This window comes from Myotis nattereri (assembly GCF_964212035.1).
Source record: "Myotis nattereri genome assembly, chromosome: 6".
In the NCBI taxonomy this organism is placed as follows: domain Eukaryota; kingdom Metazoa; phylum Chordata; class Mammalia; order Chiroptera; family Vespertilionidae; genus Myotis; species Myotis nattereri.
Window position 1 is genome coordinate 23,888,448 of NC_138081.1, and position 27,240 is coordinate 23,915,687.

General features: G+C 44.3%; 1 protein-coding gene across 1 annotated transcript in view; it reads right to left on the minus strand.

The window, feature by feature from the left end:
- The window catches only part of GCLC (glutamate-cysteine ligase catalytic subunit), a 51,726-nt gene that overhangs the window by 13,726 nt on the left and 10,760 nt on the right, over positions 1-27,240 (minus strand). Inside the window, exons 2-6 of the mRNA XM_081093829.1 lie at positions 9,851-9,963; positions 8,877-9,059; positions 5,056-5,169; positions 2,744-2,802; positions 2,518-2,651 (exon numbers count right to left, since the gene is read on the minus strand). Coding sequence (XP_080949955.1) covers positions 2,518-2,651; positions 2,744-2,802; positions 5,056-5,169; positions 8,877-9,059; positions 9,851-9,963 — 603 coding nt within the window. The remainder of the gene's footprint in view (positions 1-2,517; positions 2,652-2,743; positions 2,803-5,055; positions 5,170-8,876; positions 9,060-9,850; positions 9,964-27,240) is intronic.

A 27,240-nucleotide genomic window follows, 5' to 3' on the forward strand; every position in this document is an offset into this window, starting at 1 on the left:
ATCAATAAAAAAGATTTTTAAAAAAAAGAAGAAGAGAAGCAATGTCACCAGGAAACTGATGAGAGGGGAAAAATGAGTGTATGAAAAATACCAGTAGATGTTAAAAACCTAAATATTTAATCTGAAATTTATCTAGGCCCAGCCGGTATAGCTCAGTGGTTGAGCTTTGACCTATGACCCAAGAGGTGATGGTTAGATTCCCGTTCAGGGCACATGCCCGGGTTGTGGGCTCGATCCCCCACAGGGATGTGCAGGAGGCAGCCGACTGATGATTCTTTCTCATCATTGATCTTTCTCTCTCCCTTCCTCTCTGAAATCAATACAAGTATATTTAAAATTTATCTAGAACCCAGTTTAAAGCCACATGATTTTCTGGGTGTGGGGAGACCTCTTACAACACACAGGAACTTACTGACATGAACTCATTAAATGATTACTGAAGCCCTATCCGGTTTGGCTCAGTGGATAGAGCGTTGGCCTATGGACTGAAAGGTCCCAGGTTCGATTCCGGTCAAGGGCATGTACCTTGGTTGTGAGCACATCCCCCAATAGGAGGTGTGCAGGAGGCAGCTGATCGATGTTTCTCTCTCATCGATGTTTCTAACTCTCTATCCCTTTCCCTTCCTCTCTGTAAAAAAAAATCAATAAAATATATTTTTTAATAAATAAATAAATAAATGATTACTGAAAAGCTCCCAAGAGTCAATTTTGAATGTGGTTAAATGATTTGTCTTGTAAATTTTCCATTAATCTTCAATTACTTTTTAAACATTTTTTTCTGCTTTACCGTAATAAGCAGTTGCTAGTGTTCCACTAAAGAGATTCACAGCAGGAAGCTCTGTGTTGAATTGTGGAAGTTGTTTCTGCCACAACTTCACATCTGTGCCACACACTTCACATCTGTGCCAATTTTTTCAGTATTGACACTGGGTATTGGACGTACCATTGAGAAAAAGAAACTTAAATCCATGACAAAGCTTAAATTGGATAGAAAACTATATCAACCAGCAATAAAAATGTGGCTGGTAGATAGCATGAGACTGCATTTATTTGTAAAAATACAGCATTTCAAGGGAAAGAATAGCCCTTTGGAACAGAACAACTGCAATGTCCCTGGCGAAACACCTTGGTTTAATATTAAACCAAAAAAAGGCAAGCGGTTCTCCCAGCACCAATAGAGTTTTAAAGCTGTGCACTGTGAGTTCTAGAGCTTAATGGTTCTCTTTGGAAATATTTGTAATTAAGATAGGGAGGCAGATAAGCAGTTAACAGAAAAAGGTCTTTTTTATGAAGGGCGGCCATGTGTAAGGAAACTTTCTGGCCTGTTTATTTGGAAGCCACATATTTTATACTACCTATGGAAGTCAGGAAACGCAGGAGAAAACTGTACCCTTGGCCATGGTTACTGAAACACATTTAGCACGGAAAACTCGGACACTGGCAGCCGATTTTGATTCCACATAGCCGTGAAAATAAATGCATTAGAGATATGTGCAGGAAGGTGTGTGTCTGTGCTGCAGCTGTTTGAGATGATGGGGAGGCTGGTTTCCCGGCCCGTGTGGAAAGTGCTCAGGCTGGAGGTCCGGGGGCCCTTACGTGGGGACAATGCCTGGTGCTGCTCCAAGAACACTGTTCCTAATCAGCTGAAATAATGAGACCTAGATAAAACCTCCTTAAATAACAAGAGGCCCCCTTTTCTTTGATATTTTTCAAATTTTCAACTCTTGTTCTGAGAGGATTTTAAATAAAGATTAAAATAAATACTTCTGTTCATAAAAACAATGAAATAAATATTAGCTTGGAGTCAGACCTAGAAGAGGCTTTAATATAAACCCTTCTTTAAACTGCTGAGAAAACAGGCCAAAAAAAGTGGAGGAAGTTACCCAAATACCAGAGTAGCCAGGCCCTGCGCTGCCTGAGGAGTCCCGGGCTCTGCCCCCCAGGCCCTAAGTGAGCCTGGGCACAGTCCCTGCCAGGGGCTCCGTGATCTGATTAGGTCAGAACGGCTGTTCTACCTCCTGTGTAACTCAGCCAGGGGCAGGGCAAACTCAGGCTGTTTTCTTTTTATGCTGCCAGGTGGCCTCACATGAATATAAAGATTTAAAGTCCAAACAGTCCTTCCCTTGATGACAAAATCACTGGAATGCATCCATTAGACTTCACTTTCAGAAACAAGAGATTGAAGCCGTGTCTATAACCTCAAAGCTACACTGTCGCTAGATGGCAGCAAAAATCAGGCTTACAGAAAGAACAGAGACAGTGACCGGGAACAGCTCACATTTTATGTTAACCAACAACTACGCATCCCTGTAGTGAAAGGCAGATTCTGTCAATTCTGTCAAGAGATCGTTTCCAACGAATTTACTAAAATAACTTCACTGGTTTTCAGAAAAGCATACTAGCTACCTTTTCAACCTGATTAAATATGATTTTTAAAACGGAAACACAAACCTGTCAAGGACAGAAGTTATAGAGAGAAGTGGGCGAGGGCACTCGCCTCTGCCTGTGAGCTAGTACCTGAAGACAGCAATTGCCCATCCCAAATCCCATGGCGTCCATGTAGATGTGATCTGGCTTTGAAGCCTTGGCCGCCTCGTCATCCTCAGGAAATGTTTCTATAAACGGAGACGGTGTGTTCTTATCTTTAAATACTGTATTAAAAAAAAAAAAGAAATGGGTGAGAGCCAAGGACTAAACAACAACTCCACAGGAACCTCTCCACCCGCCACGCCTGTGGACTCACTTGGTGCATTGATGACCACCTTTTCTCCTCTCCTGTGCCGGATATTTCTGGTTAGGGTGCTGAAACAGACAACCAAACACCGTCCATCAGTCCCATGGGTACCAAAGACCCATTATGTAAAAGAAAATTTGATCATATACAAGTAAATGAATGACATCCTGTACCTTCAAACTAATTCTGGGGCCACTCTAGATAATTTATATGGATCAAGATACCCTGAGAGATCCTCCGAAAAAGGGCTTCACATTAATACCACTCCCCTCGGTGCGTACTCAAGACTGCCATTCTCTCCCCTGCTTCACCCCTGCGCCTCCTAACTCAGTGTTTGGAGTCCGCAGGGTCTGGTCTCACCCTGCACCTCTAACACGTCCCACATTACAAAGACTTTAACCAAACTTTAGTGCTTGCTCTCCCAGGCATCTCTGGAGCCCCAAGACCTCATTACTGCTGCTCCCAACCTGCAGCTTTAATACTTATCCTCTAGACCTGCTAGGAGCTACCAAGCAAATGTGGCTACTGAGCACCTGAAGTGTAGCTAGTCCTGATAAAAATATGCTGGGAGGAGAAAAATACACACCAGATTTTGACAACTTAGTATAAAAAAAATTCATATTAATACTTTAAAAATAGATCATAAGGTGAAATAATATTTTAGATATACAGGGTTAAATAAAATATATTATAAAGCCAAGTCTACATTTTTAACTTTTTAAATGTGGCTACTAGAAAATTTAAACTAACATCCTGTTGGAGAGTGCCGCTGTAGACTCAGTGCCATCGCCTCATGAGCCTGCATGGATCCTCTCCGTTAGAAGCACCTGCTCTCTCCCAGGAGGATCCCTGCACTCCCATTTTCTTTTTTTAATCTCACCAGAGGATATGTTTATATTGTCTTTGTTAGAGAGAAAGGGAGAAACAACAATCAGTTGCCCCTTATACGCGCCCCAATCGAGGATTGAACCCACAACCTAGGTATGCATGTGCCCTGAACGGGAATCTAACCTGCAACCTTTTGGTGTGCAGAATGATGCTCTAACCAACGGAGCCACTGGCCAGCCACGGCAATGCTACCTTTTTTTTTTTTTTTTTTAACAGAGTCATAATCTATCTTTTCTTGCAGCTGAATATCTATTTTCCCCTTCGCACACTCTAACATTTGAAGTTGGGAACTATGTCTATAAATCTTTGTCTCTCCCAAAAAACTTTGCAGACCTCTTAAAAATGAGTACTGACAAGTCCCAACATCCCTAACTCTAGGTCAGGCGCCAGGTTCAGGATGAAGGGTGAGATTCAAGGTACAAAGCTATTAGACTGGTGTGGGCCCTGAAGCAACTTAAACCCAAGAATTAAACACAAAAAGACCTAGAACAGTAGTCGGCAAACTCATTCGTCAACAGAGCCAAATATCAACAGTACGACGATTGAAATTTCTTTTGAGAGCCAAATTTCTTAAACTTAAAACTATATAGGTAGGTACACTGTTATTAACTTAATTAGGGTACTCCTAAGGCTTAGGAAGAGCCACACTCAAGGGGCCAAAGAGCCGCATGTGGCTCGAGAGCCGCAGTTTGCCGACCACTGACCTAGAAGATAATGGAACAGTGGTTCTCAACCTTGGCTGCACATTAGAATCACCTGGGAATTTTTTTTAAATCCTGGTTTCTGGGCCTCATCCTCCAGAAATTCTGTTTGTTATGGGGTGGGGCCACAACATTAGTAACAAAGAAACAGAATTTCCAAAGGATGAAGCCCAGAAATCAGGATTTTAAAAAGATTCCCAGGTGATTCTAATGTGCAGCCAAGGTTGAGAACCACTATAATAGAACAAAAGGTGGAGAGTGCCTATTATATGCAGATGTACATAATTTACCTTATTACCAGGGTATACAGAATGGGAAGAACAGATCACACACATACTGGTGGTAACTTAGAGGGGAACAAGGTAGAAATAACTACAGGAAAGCCTTCCCAAAATAGGTGTTTACAGAACTAGGATGGAAAAGAATCTGCTCATTAAAGGAGAATACAGTGGCTAAGTTAATGACTTTAAGATGAGTTGGAAATAGGCAAGTCAAACCTGGCCCCAGAAGCAATAATCAAGCAGCCTTGGGCACACAACAGGTGTGTGTTTGTGTGTACATGTATATGTGCATGTGTGTGTGTATATTATATATTGTCTTCTCTGGTTAATTACAGAGGGAGCCAGAATTCAGTAAATGCTTGAAAAGGATTCCCGGGCAGGCCTATCATCCTCTCAGAAGGCAGAGATCTGAGTGAGGGGCACCTGTATTTAAACACAAAGCTATACTCACCTAAAGCGGGGGTGCTTGTTTATTGCTTCATCGGGAAAGAAGAGGGACCTGGAAGCTCCTCCTTCGACCGGGTTGGGTTTGACCTCAGGCAGGGTGAACCCAGGACAGCCTAATCTACAACAAATTGAGTTAATTATGCCTCGTCATCATTGCACCTGTTAAAATACCTAGCCTCTATCATTCCCTTTTTCAGAGGGTCAAGCACACAAATGGTTTGTAAATATTATGCTCCATTACAACCACGCCTTTGCTTTTCTTATTCACCAAGATCTTCTTTTGTGATTCCAGCCCTTTACTAACCTCATCAGAGAACTTCGTTCACTCATCGCCCACGGAACACCCTCTAGAGCAGCGGTTGCCAACCAGTACTCCAGTGCTCTGAGGGCCACTGGTGGTCAGTGAGGTCCGAAAGGTTGGTGACCGCTGCTCTAGAGAAGGCCCACTTGCATCCTGCCCATCTCTTCATTCAACAGCATCAACCCAGGGGTTATATATAGGTGCCCCCTATCCAGCTTTTGAGGCTTCTGCTTTTACTAGCTCTAAACTCTCAGCTTATCTTTTGACCCTTGTACTGACACTACCCCAACCCCCTGATAAGCTTTGCCTGAATCTGAAAGGGGTCTCCTGTTTTTTGCCTCTGCAGGTCACCTCACAAATCCTTCAAGATTAGATTAAGTAGTGTCTCCACTGGTGTCCCCATCCACCTCTGAGATCTCTCTCTGAGGTCTGAAACCCAACCCTATTATCTACTTGACCTAAAGAAGTTTTAGTTCCCACACAGAAAAGGGCAGCTCTGTATGCATCCCTGATCAGAACGCTCCAATTCCACCTCACTTGCTGTCACACCACCTGTTCTTTGAGTTAAGGTCAGTGGTTAAGTGTGCTGTGAGGGAGGGCAAAGACGATCAAGTTAGTGAAAGCCACACAAGGGAGGCTCTTGTCAGTGGTAGGAAACTTGGCTGAGAGCCAAGACTAGCCCCCACGCCTCACTTCCCCCGACCTGAGAAGAACTGAATTTGCTGATCTTATCTAGAAAAGAGTTCCCAGGGTTGCTGGAACTCCTGTGGCACATGCCCTGTGCGTTACCGAGAGTCCTTTAGCGGAGTGACAAGTGTACACGGGCATTCTCCGCCAGGGTGTTGATCTGGGGGTCAGAGCTCAGATCCTCAGACTCCTGCACAGCTCTGCTTTGCTTCTGGACCAGCACCCCCACAGAACCTCCTGCCAAGACGGCCCCATTAACACCTGTGCTGTCCAATCTCAGCATGTGACCACTAGCCACAGGGGACCCCTGAGAGCGGACTGCAGCAGTGTGACTGGGGAATGGAATTCTTCATTCCCTGTACATTTGATTAAACTCAAATTGTCATATGACCATTGTTTTGGACTACACTTCCACACTATAGGATTTTTGCCTCTTTACAGAGAGAAAAATCATACTGTTTACACTTAAGAAACCAAGTACTAATTTTACTGTTGATCCCAAAATAAAACCTTCCTTATCATTTTCTATAGATGTAAGGTGAAGTTCTACAACTTCTACAACTAAATATTATTCTTGTTTTGTTTTCAAGTCCAAAACATACAGTAGACTTTTTAGAATAAAACTTATTTCATTGTCTCAACTCCCCCTCATAATGACTTACGAAGCTAGACCTTAAAAACAAAGGGGACAGGGGTGGCAATGGCTCCATACAGAGCCATTATCACGAGGAAAAAACACATTAGATTTAACTTAAAAAAATGTCCTTTTGCGGCCTACTGCCACACTACTAACCATTCTGAATTTTGAAGTATAAGAGAAAACAATTCTGGTTTGCATTACAAACCTCTTTTTCTTTTTAATTTGCTAAGTGAAAAGTAGAATCCTCTAATGTTAAGGAAAAAAAGGAAAATTTAAGATATTGAATTTTCCAGTTCACTGAAACTTGTCAAATAAAGGCCAAGAAGGAGGCTACAGGTATTATTACTGTAAATTTCATAATTACTTGACCAACAGCCTTGCCATCTCTTCTCTCCACCCCGTTTGCTGATTTTGCCCATCTCTTCATCTATCCATTTTCTCCATCTCCGCCACCCACCCTCTGCTGGCTGCCCTCATCTCCTCACTGAGCCCCCTGCTGGTCTCCTAGCAAGCCCTGCACCCATCCTACAGCCACACTGACACCACAGCCCAAGTGCAGGGCTGCAGAACTAAAACGTGATGCAATCCGCCCAACCCGACCTTCCCAAAGCTCCCACTGCTTTTAGGATAGCAACTGAAATTCTTAGTTAACACAACTGGCCCACCAACGACCTGCCTGGCATCACCTTACCCCACACGTCCATTTCATTCTCAGCATCCTCGTCACACTGGCCAGCCTTCTTCCAGCTCTTCAGGCTCGGTCCTCCCCTGGCTCGTCTTAGGACGTGTGCTCATGCTGCACCCCCTTCCTAGGACAGCCTTCCCTCTCCACTTCTATTAAACTCGACTAGAACTTCGGATGTCCCTAACAACCATCTTCCCTGGGCGGCGCCCCCCTCCACCACGCAGAGGCCATGAGACAACCACGTCGCTCTCTCTGTGCACCACACCCCCTCACTACTTTCCCTCATGGTTGCATCCTCACTGTGTGGGTCTGGTGTGGAGCAGGCACTCGGGTATCCTGTGAATGGCAGTCATGAATTCTTTACCTCCTTCAAACACTGGGCAAAGGAACACGCCAATTCTCTTCCAAGCACACCTGCCCACCCTCACCCAGCTGGGGTTTTTATTTCTGGCAGGGAGAGGGGAGTGGTGGCCTGCACAAATGAACAAAGGAATCACAGAAAGAGATGTTTTTCTAAATGTTTGATGAGTTGCTTAAACAGGTTTCAACTATTTAGATGTGACCACGGAAATGTTAAAGAAAATTCTCATTCAAGTGTCCTTCTGAGACCAATGGTGTGACTCTGAATGCCTGTGTCCATTACAGACATTTATCAAACTGTTCCAGGACATGGATACTAATCCCCAAAGCTCTCTGAACTTTGAGGAGGTGAGCAGACTTGGTCACACTCTGACAGATATCTAGCATAGATCAGATTGACGATTTGGTAGAACCGTATTCTTACGTACAGGTCCTACATATAATTGTAGCATATTTATGTATCTCATTGTAAGCTAAGAACATAATCTCACTATTTCTATTTATATTTGTGAACTTTTAGCCATTACTACATTAGTATAAATGAAGCTAAAAACTGCTTTACAATTCTCAATTAGACAAATCTAAAATTTTCTTTTCCCTATAATATCCAAATATGTGGAAAAGAACATTTTCCACGTATTTTTATTTCTGGCAGGGAGAGGGAAAATATGACCTAATGCCCCCTCCGCCCCTTGTTCAATGCTGATAGCGCCCTGGGTGCACTGATGGTGGCCCTCCAACAGGTGACCTCTGATAGGCCACCAATGTCACCCTTTACCGGTAGGCAAACACATGTGAGGGTGCAAGGAGCACTTGATCAGGGGACTCACTATTCCTCACAAGGTCAGAGCTGCATGGCACAGGATGTGCTGCTGCCTCCACCCTGCTACCCGGCCACAGTGGTCCTCCTGGTCTTTCCCACCAAGCCCAGACACAGCCCTTACCACAGGGCTCCAGGCCACACCACCCACTGGAGCTGGTGTGCAACATCTGCCTGTAGCTCTAACATAGAGGCAGCCAAAGGCAGTGCTGTGAAGAATGACCGGTCTGTAAAGTATGAGAACTTTTAGGGTCAAATGCTTGGCCATGATTTGCTCTTTATAACCTTGAGCTCCGAACTGTCCCCTGGGGCATGTTCACGTAGGAACTAACCTGGGAAATGAAGTTATTGTGCAAAGAGCCTGATTTTCTTTTAATAAAGAAGTTGCCTCCTTCCGGCGCTGTCTCATATTGTCTTCAACTGTGTTGAACTCGGACATGGTTCCTCCGTATGGCTGTCCAGGTGTCCCTTCAATCATGTAACTCCCGTACTCTGGTCTCCAAAGTGTAGGGTGGCTACAGAGGAGAAAATAAAAATTTGCTCCATCTTATTCTTTGCTGCAGTCTACTCAATTCTTAGAAGTTCTTTTAAAGCATTGCCTCAAAAATGTTAGAAACTATTAGGTATAAATGAAGCTAAAAACTGCTTTATAATTCCCAAAGGCCATTAATTTTCCATAGCTCTTCAACTATATAAGGGTTAAAAGTACCAGGTCCAAAATATTTATAAATAACTGAAAACACGCACAGGGCACTCTCTGTCAGGACAAGCCAGTCCCTGTGCAGGAAAGGAGATGAGGCCCTAAGGCTCTTTCAGTTCTGGGCTGAGGTGAGGGGAAAAATAAACTGCAGAGCACAGGCCCCCTTCCCCTCTTTGTCTACTTAAATAAATATTTAGAAAACATCCCACCAGCCAAACAAAACCCATCTGCAAGTTTAATCTGGCACCATCGTTCATGGTCTCAGGAACACTATGGCAATTTTTTAAAATAGTAAACAAGCTCTATATTGCCTTTACTATTCTAAGTGCTCTAATATGTTAATGGATTTTAAAATGTCAATACCCTACAAGGTAGATATTATTATCCCTCCCTTACAGATGAGGAAACTGAGGCACAGAGAAGTTAAGGGACTTGCCTAAGGTTACCCAACTATTAAGTACAGGAACCAGGATTTGCACCCAGGCAGCTGGGAATCAGAGCCCGGCTCTAAACGGGTATGCTATCCTGTGTCCTTCACCTCTGAGGAAAGAGGCTATTCTAGTAGTTTGACAGTTTCAGAAACACTGAAACAAGCCTCCAGCTTACTTCGGGTTTGTCCTTTCCCCCTTTTCTTGTAGAGTTTCAAGGACTTCTTCTCCAGACAGGACCAACTGGACTCTCTTCTTTTCATGATCAAAAGACACCAGCATGTATTCCACCTATTGAGATTAAGGAGAGACAGAGGAACATTCTTTCAGACTGGTGCTCAGTGTGACCTTTAAGAGAAGGCGGGGAAACATGGAGGTTGGAAAGGATCGACAATAACTTGAGACTGTCACATGCCTGACATGATGGCATATCATAAACATTTGTTTGCATAATATGAAAACCTGAAGAAAATGGTTAATAGTGGCACTGAGGACCACTCTTATACCTCAATTCCTTCTTTCCCCTCTTCTACTTAATATGCTACAGAAAGGTTGAGATGCCCATTTTGGAAAACTGTACTTCAAGAGGGAAGTATTCCAAAGCTAAGATTCTATACATTACATTAGCAAGAAGTTGCATTTTAAAACTTATTTCCTCGGGAGAAACTAAGATGGCGGCATAGATAAACACCGGGAAATAGTCGCCCCACACAACAATTGAAAATTATCCCAAAGGACGGAGCAAACATCATCCAGAAAAACAGGAACGCTGGCTGAGTGTAATTTCTACAACTAGAAGACAAGAAAAGCACGCTGAGAGCCAGGGGAGCTGCGGAGGCTGAGTGCAGAGGTACGGCGGCTCGCGCGCGCGTGGAAAGGGGGTGGCACCTGAGAACGCGGCTGTCTTTTTGAATCATAAGCTCCCGACTGCTCTGATCTCCGGTTCTGGGAAGTCTCTGGGGACCCAGGACTCATACGGGGAGAGGCTGCTCTCTCAGGCGGCAGCAGGCGAACTTGAGGGCGGATTTCCCTCAGAGGTGCTTGCAGCCGTTACCGGGACACTGAGACGTGCGACTCCGGGCGCGGAGAATCAGCCATAGCGTCTTTCTCCGCCCCTTTGACTCCCTGAGACCCCGCCCCACCCAGGCTGGGGCAGAGGCTTTTGCATGTCAATGTACCTAACTACAGCCCAGGCAGGCAGACCCGGAACTTCCAAGAGAAGGCCCAAGGCCCCGCAGCCGCTTGCATTGCTTCACAGCTGAGCCTCTTCGTGGCCCGGCTGTGAGGCCTCAGGCAGGGGCTGAATTAGCACCTCCTTAGATCCAGGAGCCACTGTACCCAGTGGTCAGAGGGGAACCATTCTCCCACTTCAGACACAGCTGCTTCCCACAGCCAATTGGCCTGGAGGTCAATTCCTCCCAGTGATCCTACAACAACCAAGGCACCAAGAGTGCACCAAGAGTGTCCACCCCAGGTAACTGGGGAGGCTGAGCCACTGGGCCCTACAGGACACCTGGAGCGCAGGGCCACTCTATCAACACAGGGAAGCAGCCAAAATGCGGAGACAGAGAAACAGGTCACAATTGTCAGAAACGGAGGAGGACAGACGACTGGATATAGAGTTCAAGGCCACGTTTATAAGGTTTTTCAAGAATTTTATGGAAACCGCCGATAAATTTAATGAATCCCTCAAGGAGTATAGTGAGACCATGGAGGACATGAAAAAGGACCAACTAGAAATTAAGCATACACTGACTGAAATAAAGAATATTTTACAGAGATCCAACAGCAGACAAGAGGATCCCAAGAATCAAGTCAAAGATTTGAAATACAAAGAAACAAAAAATACCCAACCGAAAAAGAAAAAAGAAAAGAGATTCAAAAAGTATGAAGATAGTGTAAGGAACCTCTGGGACAACTTCAAGCGTACCAACATCAGAATTATAGGGGTACCAGAAGGAGAGAGAGGGCAAGATATTGAAAACCTTTTTGAAGAAATAATGACAGAAAACTTCCCCCACCTGGTGAAAGAAATGGACCTACAAGTCCAAGAAGCGCAGAGAACCCCAAACAAAAGGAATCCAAAGAGGACCACACCAAGACACATCATAATTAAAATGCCAAGAGCAAAAGATAAAGAGAGAATCTTAAAAGCAGCAAGAGAAAGACAGTCAGTTACCTACAAGGGAGTACCCATCCGACTGTCAGCTGATTTCTCAACAGAAACCATGCAGGCCAGAAGAGAGTGGCAAGAAATATTCAAAGAGATGAATAGCAAGAGCCTGCAACCAAGATTACTTTATCCAGCAAAGCTATCATTCAGAATGGAAGGTCAGATAAAGAGCTTCACGGATAAGAAAAAGCTAAAGGAGTTCACCACCACCAAACCAGCATTATATGAAATGCTGAAAGGTATTCTTTAAGAAGAGGAAGAAGAAAAAGGAACTCTTACCATTTGCCACAGCATCGATGGAACTGGAGAGCGGATAAATACCACAAGATCTCACTTATTTGTGGAATATAATGAACAACATAAACTGATGAACAAGGACTGATCCAGAGACGGAGAGGCTTTGATTGGACTGTCGGGCCTTGGAGGGAAGGTAGGGGAGGGTGGGGGCAAGGGGGAAGGATCAACCAAAGGACTTATATGCAAGCATATAGGACTAACCAATGGACACGGACAACGGGGGGGGGTGAGGGGATGAGCGGGGGGGGGGGGGGGGTAGAGGGTACACATATGCAATATCTTAATCAATAAAAAATATTAAAAAAAAAAAAAACTTATTTCCTCCACTGGCTTACTGTAAAGTGGTTATCTGGGCATTCTGGTCCAAGGCAGATGATCCTTACTTCCTAGCAGGTTATTTAATAATCCCACTTAAGTCCCACTACTGGAGAGTTCAATCATCAACACACCAATACGGAGCAGTTATTTTAGGAGTTTCAACCAGTTAGTGGAAGCATGTCAAGCTCTTGGCATGCCTCGTTTATTTGGCCCGTGTTAGCCTTTGAGTTTGACATGCTTGATTTAGTGTTTTTCAGTAAAAATGTAAGACAATTTCCTAACTCTGAAACCAGATCAAATGGATAATGCAAGGTGCTCTAGTGCATTTACAACAATACCTGGGGGAATTCTGATAAAAATCAACAGTTCAATACCAAAGTAAGACTTTTCTGGACAGAGTACACATAAAACCTGCTTTTGTTTTCCCTCAACCAGGTGCTTTAAATCATGATTATTGATATGAACAGTGAAGATTATGACTCTCCACAACGGAAATAAAACACACATTACCCTATGTAAATGAAAGGTATGGAACTGGATCTTCCAGGCAAACACTTGAGTACCTTTGGCACAAAACAGAGAAGATGAGGCAAACTGATGCCCCACAGGCATGCCAATACACAGATGTATTTTGTTTGGCTTATCATAGTATTAAAATTAAAAAAAAAAAAAAAGGCAAGCAACAATACATCTACTACCTGACAGCTGCATGTCAATCCAAATTCCCAGCCTTAGAAACACACACCCAGAGCCTAGCACTGTGTTACGGTCCTACAGGGCTGGGCTGCTCCCCTTTGGGGAGGTGCTCTGTGATCTGCAGTGGCCTATCCCCTTATTTATGTGTACCTGTCCCATCTTGGAAGGCATTTGAGCCAGCCATCCTTAGCACAGAAATGGCTTTGCCCTTCAGCTAAGAAATATAATTAAAGAGGGGTAGGTGGGGGATTGTTAGTAACCATAGGAAATAGCCTGGCAAGTTTAAGCAACAAAATAATGAACTTTGAATTAACTTGTGTTAATTGTTGCTATAGGCTGAATGTTTTTGTCCTCCCAAATTCATATGTTGAAGCTCTTAATTTCCAATGTAATAGTATTTGAGGTGAGGCCTCTGGGGGTAATTAGGTCAGGAGAGTAGAGTCCTCATGATGGGATTGGTGCCCTTAGAAGACAAGATAAAAAGTGATCTCTCTCTTCAACGTGTGAGGACAGAGCAAGAAGGCAGGCATTTGTGAGCCAGGATGGGGCCCTTACCTGGAACTAAATCTGCCAACACCTTTGACCCTGGACTTCCCAACCTCCCGAGCTGTGAGAAATAAATAAGCCACCCAGTGTGTGGTATTTGTTACAGCAGCCTGAACTGACAAGATAGTTACCTCACCAATGAGTCCAAGTTTCCATTCATGCTTCTCCATTAGAATTTTTTTAGTTCAAAAAGTAGGTAAGACTACTTGATTTAGGTACACGAGCCAGAAGTGTAGGATTGTATGTGTACAATCACCCCATGTGAAATGCCTGAAACATGGGCGGCAGAATCTGGAACTGCTCCCAATTTTAAGTACAGGTTTTCAGATAGCATCTACAGACACATGACTCCTGAATAGCTTAAACATGACGGAACAGGAACCTTTAAGTCTCAGGATGAATATATGAAATATCATAGGTATGAGAAACAAATATACCTCTAAATGATCATAATGAGAAAAGGCATGCCATAAACTTTCATTTATGGATCCTAATCTTCAAACCCGTCACGATCACCTGTCAAAGTTGGCGTGATCACCCTTTGGCATGATGGGAAAAAGAAGCCCAGAGATGCCGAGTAAGTTGCCCAAGGCCATAGTATCGGAGCAGGGATTTGAACCCAGCTCTGACTGGCCTCAAGGCCCAGCACACCTTACTGCTAGGACTATAGAGGATGCCAGTCTTGGTTAGAAATAAGCTTTTTAAAAATTTGTTGTAAGCTACATGAGGCAGGGAAAGGTTATAATCCTGGCTGAAAATCTCTCAAACTGATTATGCCTCAATTTTATGAGGTGGACCTGATAATGTATCATAGTAGCTGAGATATAACAGTACGGTTACAGATTTAAACAGATGGGTAAGCCCATCTCTTAGGCTCAGGAAGGAGCGCACATGTGCTCTATCCAGCATTCCTAACGCTCCCAGTTAGAAGGCATCTTCTCCTTCAGTACTTCCTCCATCACTGGCTCCAACATATCTGCCTGGCAGCATGTTTTCAGGGTTATCTTCTTAACCAGACAACATGCTTCTGAAAGATGAAGAGAAACTTCCTAGTTTACTGGGTTCCCATCATTTAATATCACAATGAACAAGAATTTTTGCACCAATTGCATAACCTAAATTGCAATTACTTTTGTTAGTTTCCTCGTTTTGAAATAGTCAAAATCCTTGGTTTTCAAAAATCACTCTTAGCCCACAATTTAGAACCTGGGAGGGGAAAAAGAGCAAAGCACGCAAACTCAGTTTGAGCTTTACATATCAGCCAAATGGATGACACTTAAAATCCTAACAAACCCAACTCTCCTTAACTGAAAAACAGTGAGCCTCGATCTCATTAAGCAAATGAAACAGAAAAACATCAGAACACTTATCAAATGAGAAAGAAAAACAAACTTACTTCTGGATAAAATCTAAATTCAGTTAGAAACCTTAAGAATTCCCTGAAGATTTTTCAAACTCAAATGTAAGGCATTCTGAAGTAACTGTCCCTACAGTTATCTTGACCATTCTCTTCCAGTGCCCCAAATGGTTCCTTATCCTCTTGGCTTTTTTGTTATCTTATTTAATCCTTCCCCACCAACTTCAATACATTTATATTTATTTCCAATTCTAGTTCATACAAACACTAAAATAATTAACTCAATCTTTAAGAGTCAAACTAGAGCTGAAACGGATTTTGGTTCAGTAACCTTGCTGTTGAGAGATAATAAAAAGTGATACAATAAGACAATGCTTTCCCAATATAAAATACCTAAAACCACAGTGATTTATTTTATTCCTTCTGGAGTTTGTCCCCATCCTAAATCTTTTTGCATACAACGGATGATGAGAGGAAAAGACAAAATTAAAGGGAAAATAACAAAACAGGATATACAGGCCCTTCTGTACACAACACAGATGCCAATGATTAAATTGAACCAGCTTCCTGACTTTGAATAGCATGTAGGCGGTACACTCAGAGTTATAGCAATATCTATGTGCACTGCACACACACAACTCTAAAAGTGTATGCCCAAAGAACATAAAATGCACTGCGGAGTGACTAATTCAAATCTGTGTAATTAACACATCATTTGAAAAAAACAAAAATAGCCACCGTACTATTCTCAGTACAAAGATCATAATGCAGATGTAACTTAGGGACACTGCTATTTGGTGCCCAACAGTTGTCTTTTTTAGTGGAGGGAGAATAAGCCCCATAAAAATAACCTACACTCTTTGTGAGACACTCATCTTTTAAAAATGCACTCTACTTTTTCTACAATGACAATCTTTTAAATTTCATTCCTAAATGGCTAAATGTTATCCTACTAGAATAACAGTCACTAATATCTCTGAGGTGTTTAATCAAAGGCACATTCAAAGACTATTATATAGTTTACTGTTACATAGCATTGCTAGAAATGACCTGTACACAATAACCCTCTAGTTATTTAATGCAGGTTTGCACAAGCACAAGATGCTTTATTCATCTGAAATTAGGCCAGTAAATATAATCTTAATTGAGGGTGATGTAAGTACCCAGTACAATGCTGAACATATAGTAGACTGTGAAATATTTGTGGGATTAAAGTTCAAGATAACAGTTAACATTAAATTTTTTAGTATTTATGTTGTCTTTAAATGGTATTTACCAAGTTTAAAATAAAAGTTTTCCTTTTTAATACTACAACAACAAAAACATTCTAATACTCTACCATTAAGGTACTGGTTACAGGGAACTTAGAATGTAAGGCAAGGCTAGACATTTTATAAAATATATATTTTTAAATTTCTACCCTCTGGAGGTGAAAACAGTGCTTAATTAGGCAAACAATCTACTTCTATAAGACTCAGAAGCAATTATAGGCACGTCCCTATTTAGGGAGGTTATACTTTGAGAAAATCCCTTTGTCTCTAAGCCACCCTACTGAAATTCAAAATTCAGGGTTGGGGGCCAGCTCCTCTATTCATTGTTGGCTCTCCCACAGGCCCAAGCCTACAGTCCTGACTGCTAGGAACTACCTGCTGCTTCTCAGAGGCCCAGGTTTCTCCTTACACTAACTCCAAAAAGAAACCCATTGCCCTTTGAGGGTTAAGGTTCTAGTGAGAGTTGATGACCAAATCAGTGCCCAAACAGCATCTCGCTGCCCCCTCTGCCACGCCCGACTCCCTTAACCCCCCATATGCTTGGTCCTTTCATCCACTCAAGGAAGTCCTGTGCGGGAATATTGTGAGGAGCCAGGCAGGTGTGGTTCCTGTTCTCGAGCTTACACTGTGGCTGGAGCCACAACCAACACTACAGAGCTAAATGACCTGCGTGAGTGCTTGAGATGTGCACATCTAATAGGAGAATATGGTCCCATCTGGGAGATCAGAAGGCTTCTGGGAGGAGGGGGACTGCCCCAAAGGAGAGAGTCTGCTGATTCTTCAATATAAACACATACTCCCACAGGATTTCCCTGTCTGACTGGTCAAAGATACAGATAAACTGGCCCCATACCACAGGGATCATGCTACAATAGTCCTTTTCTAGATTATAAACTGTTTTAATGCTAGTGACCATGATTTCTGTCCAGAAGACTATTTCCTCATGTGGCAAAATATAAATGACTAATATTTTTGAGCCCTCTCAACCATCTAGTTGGATGGCACCCTTTTCCATATCTAGCACACAATACCCAAAAAGGCGCTAACCATAGTGACACTTAAAAAAAAATCACCTATACTTAAATAGGGAAGACCTGAATGACAAGACCAAAAGAGCAGCTGAGCTTAAAACAGTGGTCAAAATTCAGTAAGAAATTCTAATATAGATGTAATAAGGTTTGATATGGCTCAAAATTCGGTTTAAGGCAAACTCCCAGGTTAGATATGTCTAAGGATGATATTACTAAATATCAAAACCACTGCTTTATGTGGTAATATTTGAGCATTTGGGTGAGACAAGTATGAAGCAGAAATTATAACGTGCTTCTGTATAGTTGTGTACATGATGTTTTAAACTGGTAGCTGTTGATATGTCAAATTCAACTGTGCTATGTCCCCGAAAGAAATGTTATAGCAGTGTAGTCTAAAGACATATAAATTTTCATAGTATGATATATTTTGACTCTCACTTCCCCCCTCAATATAAAATATGATCTCATACCGCAGAATTACACAGGTGAACTCTAAGGAAGTTTACACTTCTGAAACCAAAATCATCGTGGCCTCACTCTGACCTTATCTTCGTGGGCAGCCTACAGAGCAGCAGAACAGCAATGAATTTCCTACACGATTAGGTATAGTAACTTCCCTGAATCATTATCTTGGTCCACATTGAGAAAACAAGTTCTTCATGTGCCAAGATTAGTGACATGAAACTTAAGTGACAAACTTTAGGACTTTAAAAGAGAAAGAAACTGGGAGCTGCTGGGAAAATTGTGGTGGATCTCTTAAGAGGGACAATGACACCTTTCACTAAAGGGAAGAGAAAAAGCATGCTGCCCATTACTAGGCACAGGTGGCTATTTAGAGTTAAAATTCAGTTCCCAAGTCCCACTAGCCAACTATGGTTAGTGCACACATTTCTATTACTGCAAAAAGGTGTACTGGACAGCACTGGACTACACCTAAGAGAGAGCAGAGCCCTGGAACTGTACCCGGACATACGAATTCATCACACGGGAAACCCCCGAATGTAGATCTGCTCTTTCATGGCCTACAGATGGAATGAGACTTTCACTTCTGACCCAGAGAATTTACATTAGCTGACTTTTTTTTTTTAACCATACCACTACACTTCAGGCATATGAAATTTTCATTTTCTTATGGTTAAGGCACTCCTATTATTTCTAAACCAAATCTAACAGAACCCAACCAGTCTTCTCACACAAACGAACCGCAGAAAAAGTAGCACATCAAGTAAAGTTATCAATGGTGATGTTTGCTATGGCTGCCAAGTTAATGCAGACAGTCTGCAATTGAGAAACCTGAACCTAAACCAGAAGACTGCTCCTCCTAAAGAAACAATGTAATTTTTATTTACCTCAAAATACCTGTACTTGAGTATAGAGCTTCTGGGTTCTAAGGACAAGTGAATTCCTTGGCTCATTCCTGAGAACACACTCCCCTACCAGAGTCCAAGGAGGGTATTCTGGTCCCCAGATAGAGGCTGCTTTGAAGCAACTGCTCTGCAGTGCTCAGCTAGAGGTGGGGCAGGGGGTGTGAGAGGGAGTGAGGTCGCATCAAGAATCTGTAGGGGGTAAGGTCCATCAAGAACCTCTAAGGTGGCTCCTACCAGGTACAGAGAGCTCAGGACATTAGTAGAGGCAGGACTGTTGCTACAGAACACCCACCCCCTAAAGGGGACCCCAGCTCAGGGCCTGATACACTACTAGAGAAGAGCAAGCGAGAAAGCAAGCACGTTCCCTTGTGACATCTATATATATATAAAACCCTAATATGCAAATAAACCAAACGGCAGAACCACTGTACAACCGGTCACTATGACATGAGCTGACCAGCAGGGAGCACGTGTGAAACATGGCAGGTATCAGCTGCGGCGGGATGGTGGAGCAGGTGAGTGGGGGCGCCAGACCAAGGCAGGGCACCAGTCGCTGTTATCAGGGAGAGCCTCTGGTGGTTACTGAAAATTCTTTGCTCCCATGCACCACGGTCCTGCCCAGCACTCGCACCTGCTGCCAGAGCCGGCCCCGCTCACACCTGCCGCTGGTGCCCGCGCCAGCCCCAATCGCTCGGCACCATCAGCGGTGCGAGCAGCGGCTGCGGGCCCCGATCGCCCCTCAGGGCTTCTCCACCTCCCCCTGCTCCTGAGGGGCCATCAGGGCGGCATCCGCCGCTCGCATCGGCTGATGGCACCAGCCCTGCTCGCCCCCACTGCTGGCGCCGGCCCCAACCGCTCGCTCTGCACCATCAGTGGGTGCAAGTGGGGCCAGCACTGTCTGTGTGTGCGAGCGGCGGAAGCGGTGGGAGCGGGGCTGCCAGCAGACAGGGGACCAGGGTCCACGGCGGGAGGGGCTGTGTGGGGGTGCGGAGGATTGGCTGAGACCTGCCCCTGTGCCCACCACCACCTTGAGGCCCACAGTTCCTTTCAAAGTGCACAAATTCGTTCACTGGGCCCCTAATATGTTCATAAATTAGACTGGCTTAAATTCAGGGACTGCCTATGAGAAAATCAGGGTTTTAGTTCTTGGGAACTGGTGGTAGACTAACCCAGCCAAAGAAGAAGGGGGGGGAAAGAGTGCTTTCTAAAGAGACCGAGAGCAAATGCTACCACAGAGGAAGTCTAACTCCAAAGTACCTGCTGTGCTCAGAGGGGGCCCACCTATCCCCCCCGTGACAGTGACTCAAGATCTCCACGTTTAACGCTCTTCCACCATCACAAGAATCTGAGCAGTTCCTCTTTCATGATCACATCTCTTAAGGGCAGCACTGGGGCTCTCCTTCAGGAATTACTCCTGGGTGGTAGGACAGAAGCCACCAATAGACCTGCTTCAGATGGGATTTGGAAGATGGAGACTCTTGGTAACATAAACTCCTTCACTGCCATATTTGAGAGTCCAGTGAAAGGAGCAAGCTCTCGAAGAGGTAAGTCAAGCTCCTGACTGGGGCTCTGATTCTGGCCCGCTACCTGCTGTCCTGGGATGAGGCTGGCACAGTCTGCATAACTATCAAGTGAGATCAGCCTGATCTTCATTTAAAGGGCCCGTCCGCAGCTGCCTGGTCATAGGGCTCTGCTGCCAGCACATTGGCTGGGACGTTGTGGCCACATTACCAAACCTGTTAACATTTGTCCTTCAGTCCGAGAAATTGACAAATCATATTCAATATTATAGTTTTGAAGGCATTCACTAAAAGGGAATCATTGGCAGCCATCTGGTAACGATAAATACTTAAGCCTGCGTCTGTAGCTCTAAGACAATTATATTTTCATTCAGAAACAAACAAAATCCTACTTTCTTTGTTGACACCACCCCTTCCTCTATTCTTTCTTCTTTTCCTTTCACCTTCAATCTCATCTCAAGTTGCAGCCTATACACAGTCACAGAGCTCTTTTCCTTCAAGGTATCTATCTGGGAGGTGGTCCCTAGGTGAGCAGCTAGGAGTGCAGGCTTTGGAGTCAGTTTGAATCTTAACTTTTTCAGTTTTTTCTTTTGTAACATGGGGAGAATAGCTACCTCATACAGCCACTGGAGGGAATTACATGAAACAATGCATATAAAGTGCTTACAAGAGTAGTATGTACAAATTCCACTCAAATGTTAGCAGTTATTATTTTCTAGCTCTAGGGCCGTGGTACACTTATTGAGGCAGAATAGTGTCTTATGTGTTTTTCAAATGCTGGTTACAACCCCTTAGAGGGCCATGGTGGGTTGCAGTCAATATTAAAAAATCTTTTTGAAATAAAATCGAGTAAAGTATCAGAATCTGTCACTTATGGGAAGGAAAGTACTATTTCACCAAAATGTTGTTTCAAACAGCATTTATTTTAGGTACTATTGGTCTCAGTCAAAGGTGAAGCTGCTAGTGTAGGAACATCCCCAACACTGTAACTAGGCAGACCCTGCTGGGCCCCTTCACCACGCAGATCAAGTCACTCCCTCCTGGAAACGTTTAAAAGGCTCACAAACAGCAAAAAATCCAACCCTCTCACCAAAAGCATTCAGATCATCTTCCTCCTCTGCTTCCTCCCTCCATATCAACCCAGCCCCCATCACCACACTGCAGCCACACGGGCCACCTTTCTGTTTCTCCAACAACCACTTCAGGGCCTTGACGCACTTTTGTTCTCTCTGCTTGGAAAGGTTTTAGCTCAGCCCTTCAAATAGTTGGCTCTTGTGGGTCTCAAGTCCAATACCTCTTCAGAGAAACTTTGCTGACATGCCCCAACACCAAGACCCTCTTCCTGTCCCCTCCCCCTAGAGGCGCCAATCACACAAGTGCCTCTGGGACTTGTGCAAGGTGGCTACCTGCCCAGAGCCATCTTCATTTTCCCTCACTTGACACAAATATTGTAATTACAGACATTTGGGGTGTGTTCTGATCTCTGAGCCTTAGTTTCATCATCTGGAAATTAAGAAGAAAAAAAAAAGGAAGAAAGAAAAACACCTTAATGTCCCTTCCCGCTCTAAACTACTATTTCTGTAATTAAACTCTTTCAGAAATCCTCTTAGTATATAATCATCAATTTTTATTTTACTCTCAAATACAATACATTATTTACTCTGCATTGCCAGGAATGTAATTTTACTCAAAGGCGTTTTCTTGTTCCTTAAAGCTTACTCCTTTTTAAGCATGTGATGTCTTAAAAAATTGTATGTATATCGGGGAACTCTTTCTAAAACATCCTCTTCTCCTATCAACAGGAAGAAACTAATACACCTCCACTTTTTATTAAGGCTTTGGACTTCATTAGCAACTTCATTTCTAACTAGAGTCCAAACAAAGCAAGGTCCTAGAGACCCACGGCTGCTGCGTCTAGATCTGCTTTCACAGTTCCTCTCTCTTAATTGGCCTCTCATTTCTGCTTCAAATGATATTTTGTACTTCATCCTGAGCTGGAAACCTAGATGAAAGAGCTTGCAGGAATTGTTATAAAGTCAGTGATCTCTGGGCAAGGACCAGAGACACACTTCTAGGAGTAAAGTGCATGAACTCTGTACTTCCAGGACTTTTGTTTGCTTCCTAGTTCTTACTCTTTGAGTAACACCCTGCAGATCATGACCCCTCCATGGCCAAGGTGGCCCTGGGGGCCCAGAGGGGAGGACTACCACACTCAGCACAAGCAGGACTGTTGAGAAGTGTGCTAGACAACAACATATATCCCAAGGACCTTATTTGTGTCAATACATAAATATTTAGAGAAAGAAATGAAGGAAGCAACCCCAAATAACCTTTTTAGGTTCATCTGAAGCAGTGGTTGCCAGCCAGTGGTCCGTGAGGTCGACGGCTGACCTAAGCTTACAGTTCTCAGAGTATATACTTTACAAACAAGATTACAAAAACAAAACAAAACAAACTGCTAACTTTCTTGTGCTTAGGGTCAACTACTACAACCCCTAACTCTTTAAAAAGCTTCCAAGAAGTGCCAGCCAGCTTCCACAGGTCCTTCATCTTTACTGTCTCTCCAGAGCATTAAAATATGTGAAACTCTGGGCACCCCAGCCCTATGGGTGATCCAAAAGTGGCAGAAGTTGCAGGTTGAGTCTTACTAATTTCCAGGAAAAGGGTCGTGGAGTCTCTCACCTTAGGGTTTTGTTTTAGGGCTGCTAAGTCAGCATCCAGTTCAAAAAGAAAGAAAAAAACTGACTCCAAAGGACTAAAAAAGGGGCCGGGGGAGAGAGATAAAGACAGTGGGTCTGTGTGAATACTAATGTAATCAGGAACATCTGGTTTGGGGGTTCTTTTGTAATGATGCTGTAGAAATACGTTTAACTACCAAATCCTGACCATAACAGACACAAAAATCTAAGAATACAGAAAGCTCTCCAAAGAGTGTCCAACAGAGTAGAACCTTCGCCATAATGAACTCTCCAAGGCATAGTGATCTAGAAAATCAAGTTTTGTAGATACCTATATAAAGATGTATCCAAAATGAGCTCTTCTGGCTAGAAGTCTGAGGCTTCCTCATATTTCCCCATCTTCTTAAACAATGTCTGAGAAACTAACCTTCAAGTCGAGATTCAGGGTCGCTATCCTAGCACACTCAATCCATTACAGTCACTTTCAATATACAACAGAGACAACTTAGCAGCCACAGAGATACTACTTAAGTGACCCAAACTCACATGCTTTCTCAGTTCAATACCGTTTCTTTCTGAAAATTATCACCATGATTTCAAGGACTCTACAAGCACTGAAAACATGGATGGGCTCTGTGCCATTTATTTTGGCCAGAACCCAATTTTTGCTCTTTTCCCAAGTTCTTAATATGTTTGAAATAGGTTGCTGCCAAAGTCTGCAGTCCCTTCCTAATCAGCAAATCCAATGGCTTCATTTCGGCTCCCATCCTTCCACACCTCTGGAAAGCCTGCCACACTTCTTCCACACACAGTGGTCCTCCACCCCTCCCCAGATCGCACACTAAACCTGTCCATTACCTGTGTGTTCATCAGGGTTCTGACCACCACCAAGGCTTTCCTCTCACTGGTTACCTTGCTCTCCCCACCTTTAGGTCTGTGGCTGCACAGGCACACACACAGCCAGCTCAAATGTTGCTCCAGCTGTCTCCTCACTGTCCATCTGGTAGAGGTAGTACAGGAGGGCTCCTTAATGGTTCCAAACCACAACAGCAAACCAGTTCCCTCAGAAACTAGGTCCACAGAAATTCTTACTCACTTGGTCATCTAAGTTGGGCCCTGGGTGAGAGACATAATCACTCAGGTGCCAAGTACTCAGATTCCTCATCAAAGTAGCTCTTTAATATGCATCACTCTTATTGCTAGAGCCTTAGGCTAGACTTTCTTCTCTCTCTCTCTCTCTCTCTCTCTCTCTCTCTCTCTCTCTCGATGCCCTGTGCATCTTTTCTCTAGTGACCCTGCCAAACCCATTTTTTCACACTGTTATCAAAGGAATCTATCTAGAAGAAAAAAAAAATCTCCGTGCATCATTCCTGGACTTATAATACCATGTCTGCCCTCACTGGCTATCCTATCTAATAAAAGAGAAACATGGTAATTAGCCTTACATCCGCTACCCTTCCCATTGGCTAATCAGGGCGATATGCAAATTAACTGCCAGCCAAGATGGTGGCCAGCAGCCAGGCAGCTTGAAGCGAACATGAGGCTTGCTTGCTTCAGTGACGGAGGACTCCAACGTTCCCTGCCTGCCTTGCCAGCCTCTGAGCTTGCAGTTTGAAACATTGTAACAAATAAAGAAGCTAAACAAAATCCCAGAAACCCGCTTTCAGCCAGCCAGGACCTCAGAGCTGGAGATGATACAGTGTTTTGATTATAGAACTGCTTTCAGCAGCAGAGGCCTCAGAGCTGGAGCCAGAGCTAAAGCTGGCCCAGAATTAAAAAAAAGAAAGAAAAAAAGCAGTTGGGAGCTTCACTCACCCACCAGCCTGAAAACAGCCCTCAGCCCCTCACCCAGACTGTCCAGGTACCCCAGTGGGGACCCCCACCCTGAAGGATGTGTGACCAGCTGCAAACAGCCATCATCCCCTCATCCAAGCTGACCAGGCACCCAAGCGGGACCCCCACCCTGATCCAGGACACCCTTCAGGGCAAACCAGCCGGCCCCCACCCATGCACCAGGCCTCTATCCTATATAGTAAAAGGGTAATATGCCTCCCAGCACCGGGATCAGCGTGACAGGGGGCAGCGGCCAAACCCCCTGATCGCCCTGTGGCTCTGTGTGTGACAGGGGAAGGCGCCCTAACCCCCTGATCAGCCTTGCTCTATGCCTGATAGGGGGGAGCTCCCCAACCCCCTGATTGCCCTGCGGCTCTGTGTGTGACAGGGTGTGGTGCCCCAACCCTCTGATCGGCCCTGCTCTGTGTGTGACAGGGTGCGGCGCCCCAACCCCCCCTCCACGGGCCCTGCTCTGTGTGTGACGGGGTAGAGCCATAACCTCCCCATCGGCCCTGCCCTGAGTGTGACAGTGGCGGCACCCCAACCCCCTGATTGGCCCTGCTCTGTGTGTGACAGGGTGGGGTGCCCCAACCCACCCCACCAAGGGCCCTGCTTTGTGTGTGACGGGGTAGAGCCATAACCTCCCCATCGGCCCTGCCCTGAGTGTGACAGGGTGTGGTGCCCCAACCCCCTGATCCGCCCTGCTCTGTGTGTGACAGGGGGCGATGCCCGAACTCCTCTATCGGCCCTACTCTGTGACAGGGGTGAGCTCCTCAATCCCCTAATCGGCCCTGCTCTGTGCATGACAGGGGGGAGCTCCCCAACCCCCTGATCAACCCTGCTCTGTGCATGACAGGGCATGGAGCCCCAACCCCCAATTGGCCCTGCTCTGTGCGTGATAGGGGGTGGCGCCACAACCTCCCCATCGACCCTGCTCTGTGCGTGACAGGGGGCAGCGCCCCCACGCCCTGATTGGCCCTGCTCTGTGAGTGACAGGGGGTGGCGCTGCAACCTCCCCATCCACCCTGCCTTGAGTGTGACAGGGGGCGGTGCCCCAACCCCCCAATCGGCCCTACCCTGAGTGTTACTGAAGGTGGCATTGCAACCTCCCGATCCGCCCTGCTCTGTGCATGACAGGGGGCGGCACCCGGGAGCAGGCAACCTGGGAGCAGGCCTAAGCCAGCAGGTCATTATCTCCCGAGGGGTCCCAGACTGCGAGAGGGCACAGGCCGGGCTGAGGGACCCCCCTCTCTCCCCGAGTGCACAAATTTTTGTGCACCAGGCCTCTAGTTTTATTATAAAGGACCTTCAACCACCTGTACCCAATCCACTTTTATACCTTAACTTCCAGCCATTCCCTATCCCCTGCTTTAGTCCTATGTTACAGCAGTACTCCCTCAACTTTAGGCACCTTTGAAATTTCATATTTGCACATGCCCTTTGAAATCCTACCAGAAGGTCCCCCCATCTATAAGACTCCCAGGATGTCAGGGTATAGAGCAAACCCACCCCACCAACCACTGGTATTCTTCAAAGGCAGAGAGCTTCTCTTTTCTTGGTTTCTCTCTTCAACCCAATGACCTAGCATAAGAAGTCCTCAATATATAGTAGGTACTCAATAAGCACTTCTTAATTTAAAAGTCATCCACCATGGAAATAAAGGCTTTTAGTATTTTGCCACACTAAGTAAAGGTTAAGTCTCAGCTTTCCTGAGGGAAAAGTTTTGCAATACCATCTTGCTTTTTATTAAAAAAAAAAAAAAATTGTGAGACTCAAATAGGTTTACTAAGGAAGTTAAAGGAAAACATTTCTAGAAACCTAGTATCTATGGCAGGGGTGGGCAAACTTTTTGACTCGAGGGCCACAATGGGTTCTTAAACTGGACCGGAGGGCCGGAACAAAAGCATGGATGGAGTGTTTGTGTGAACTAATATAAATTCAAAGTAAACATCATTACATAAAAGGGTACAGTCTTGTTTTTTTTTCAGTTTTATTCATTTCAAACGGGCTGTAGTTTGCCCACGGCTGATCTATGGCTTTATAATCAGATTAGTTTCTTAGTAGCCAAATATATTATCTTAGAAAAATGCTAAACTCCAAAAAGTGACAGGGCAAGGCAAGCAAATGGATTCTACCATTTCTAGTGTGTATTTACTGATTTTCATAAGTCGTATGGCATTTAAAGAATTCTGACACAGTTAAATTGTTAAAAGATACAATTAGAAATATATATATAGGTCTATCTACCTATATATAAAAGCATGCAATTCAAAACCAAGCATTAAGTTTCTTTTATTTGTCTTACAGATGAGGTCCAAAAAAATTTAAGTTTCATATCTATGATCACACAACCATTTGAGAAGAATTGGACTCCTATCTTCAAATTAAAGTCCATTCAGAAAACAGATGCAAACTTTCAAAATAATACCTGGCCATAGGATGATAACAGTGATATCAAGTGTTGAACATTACAGCATAAGT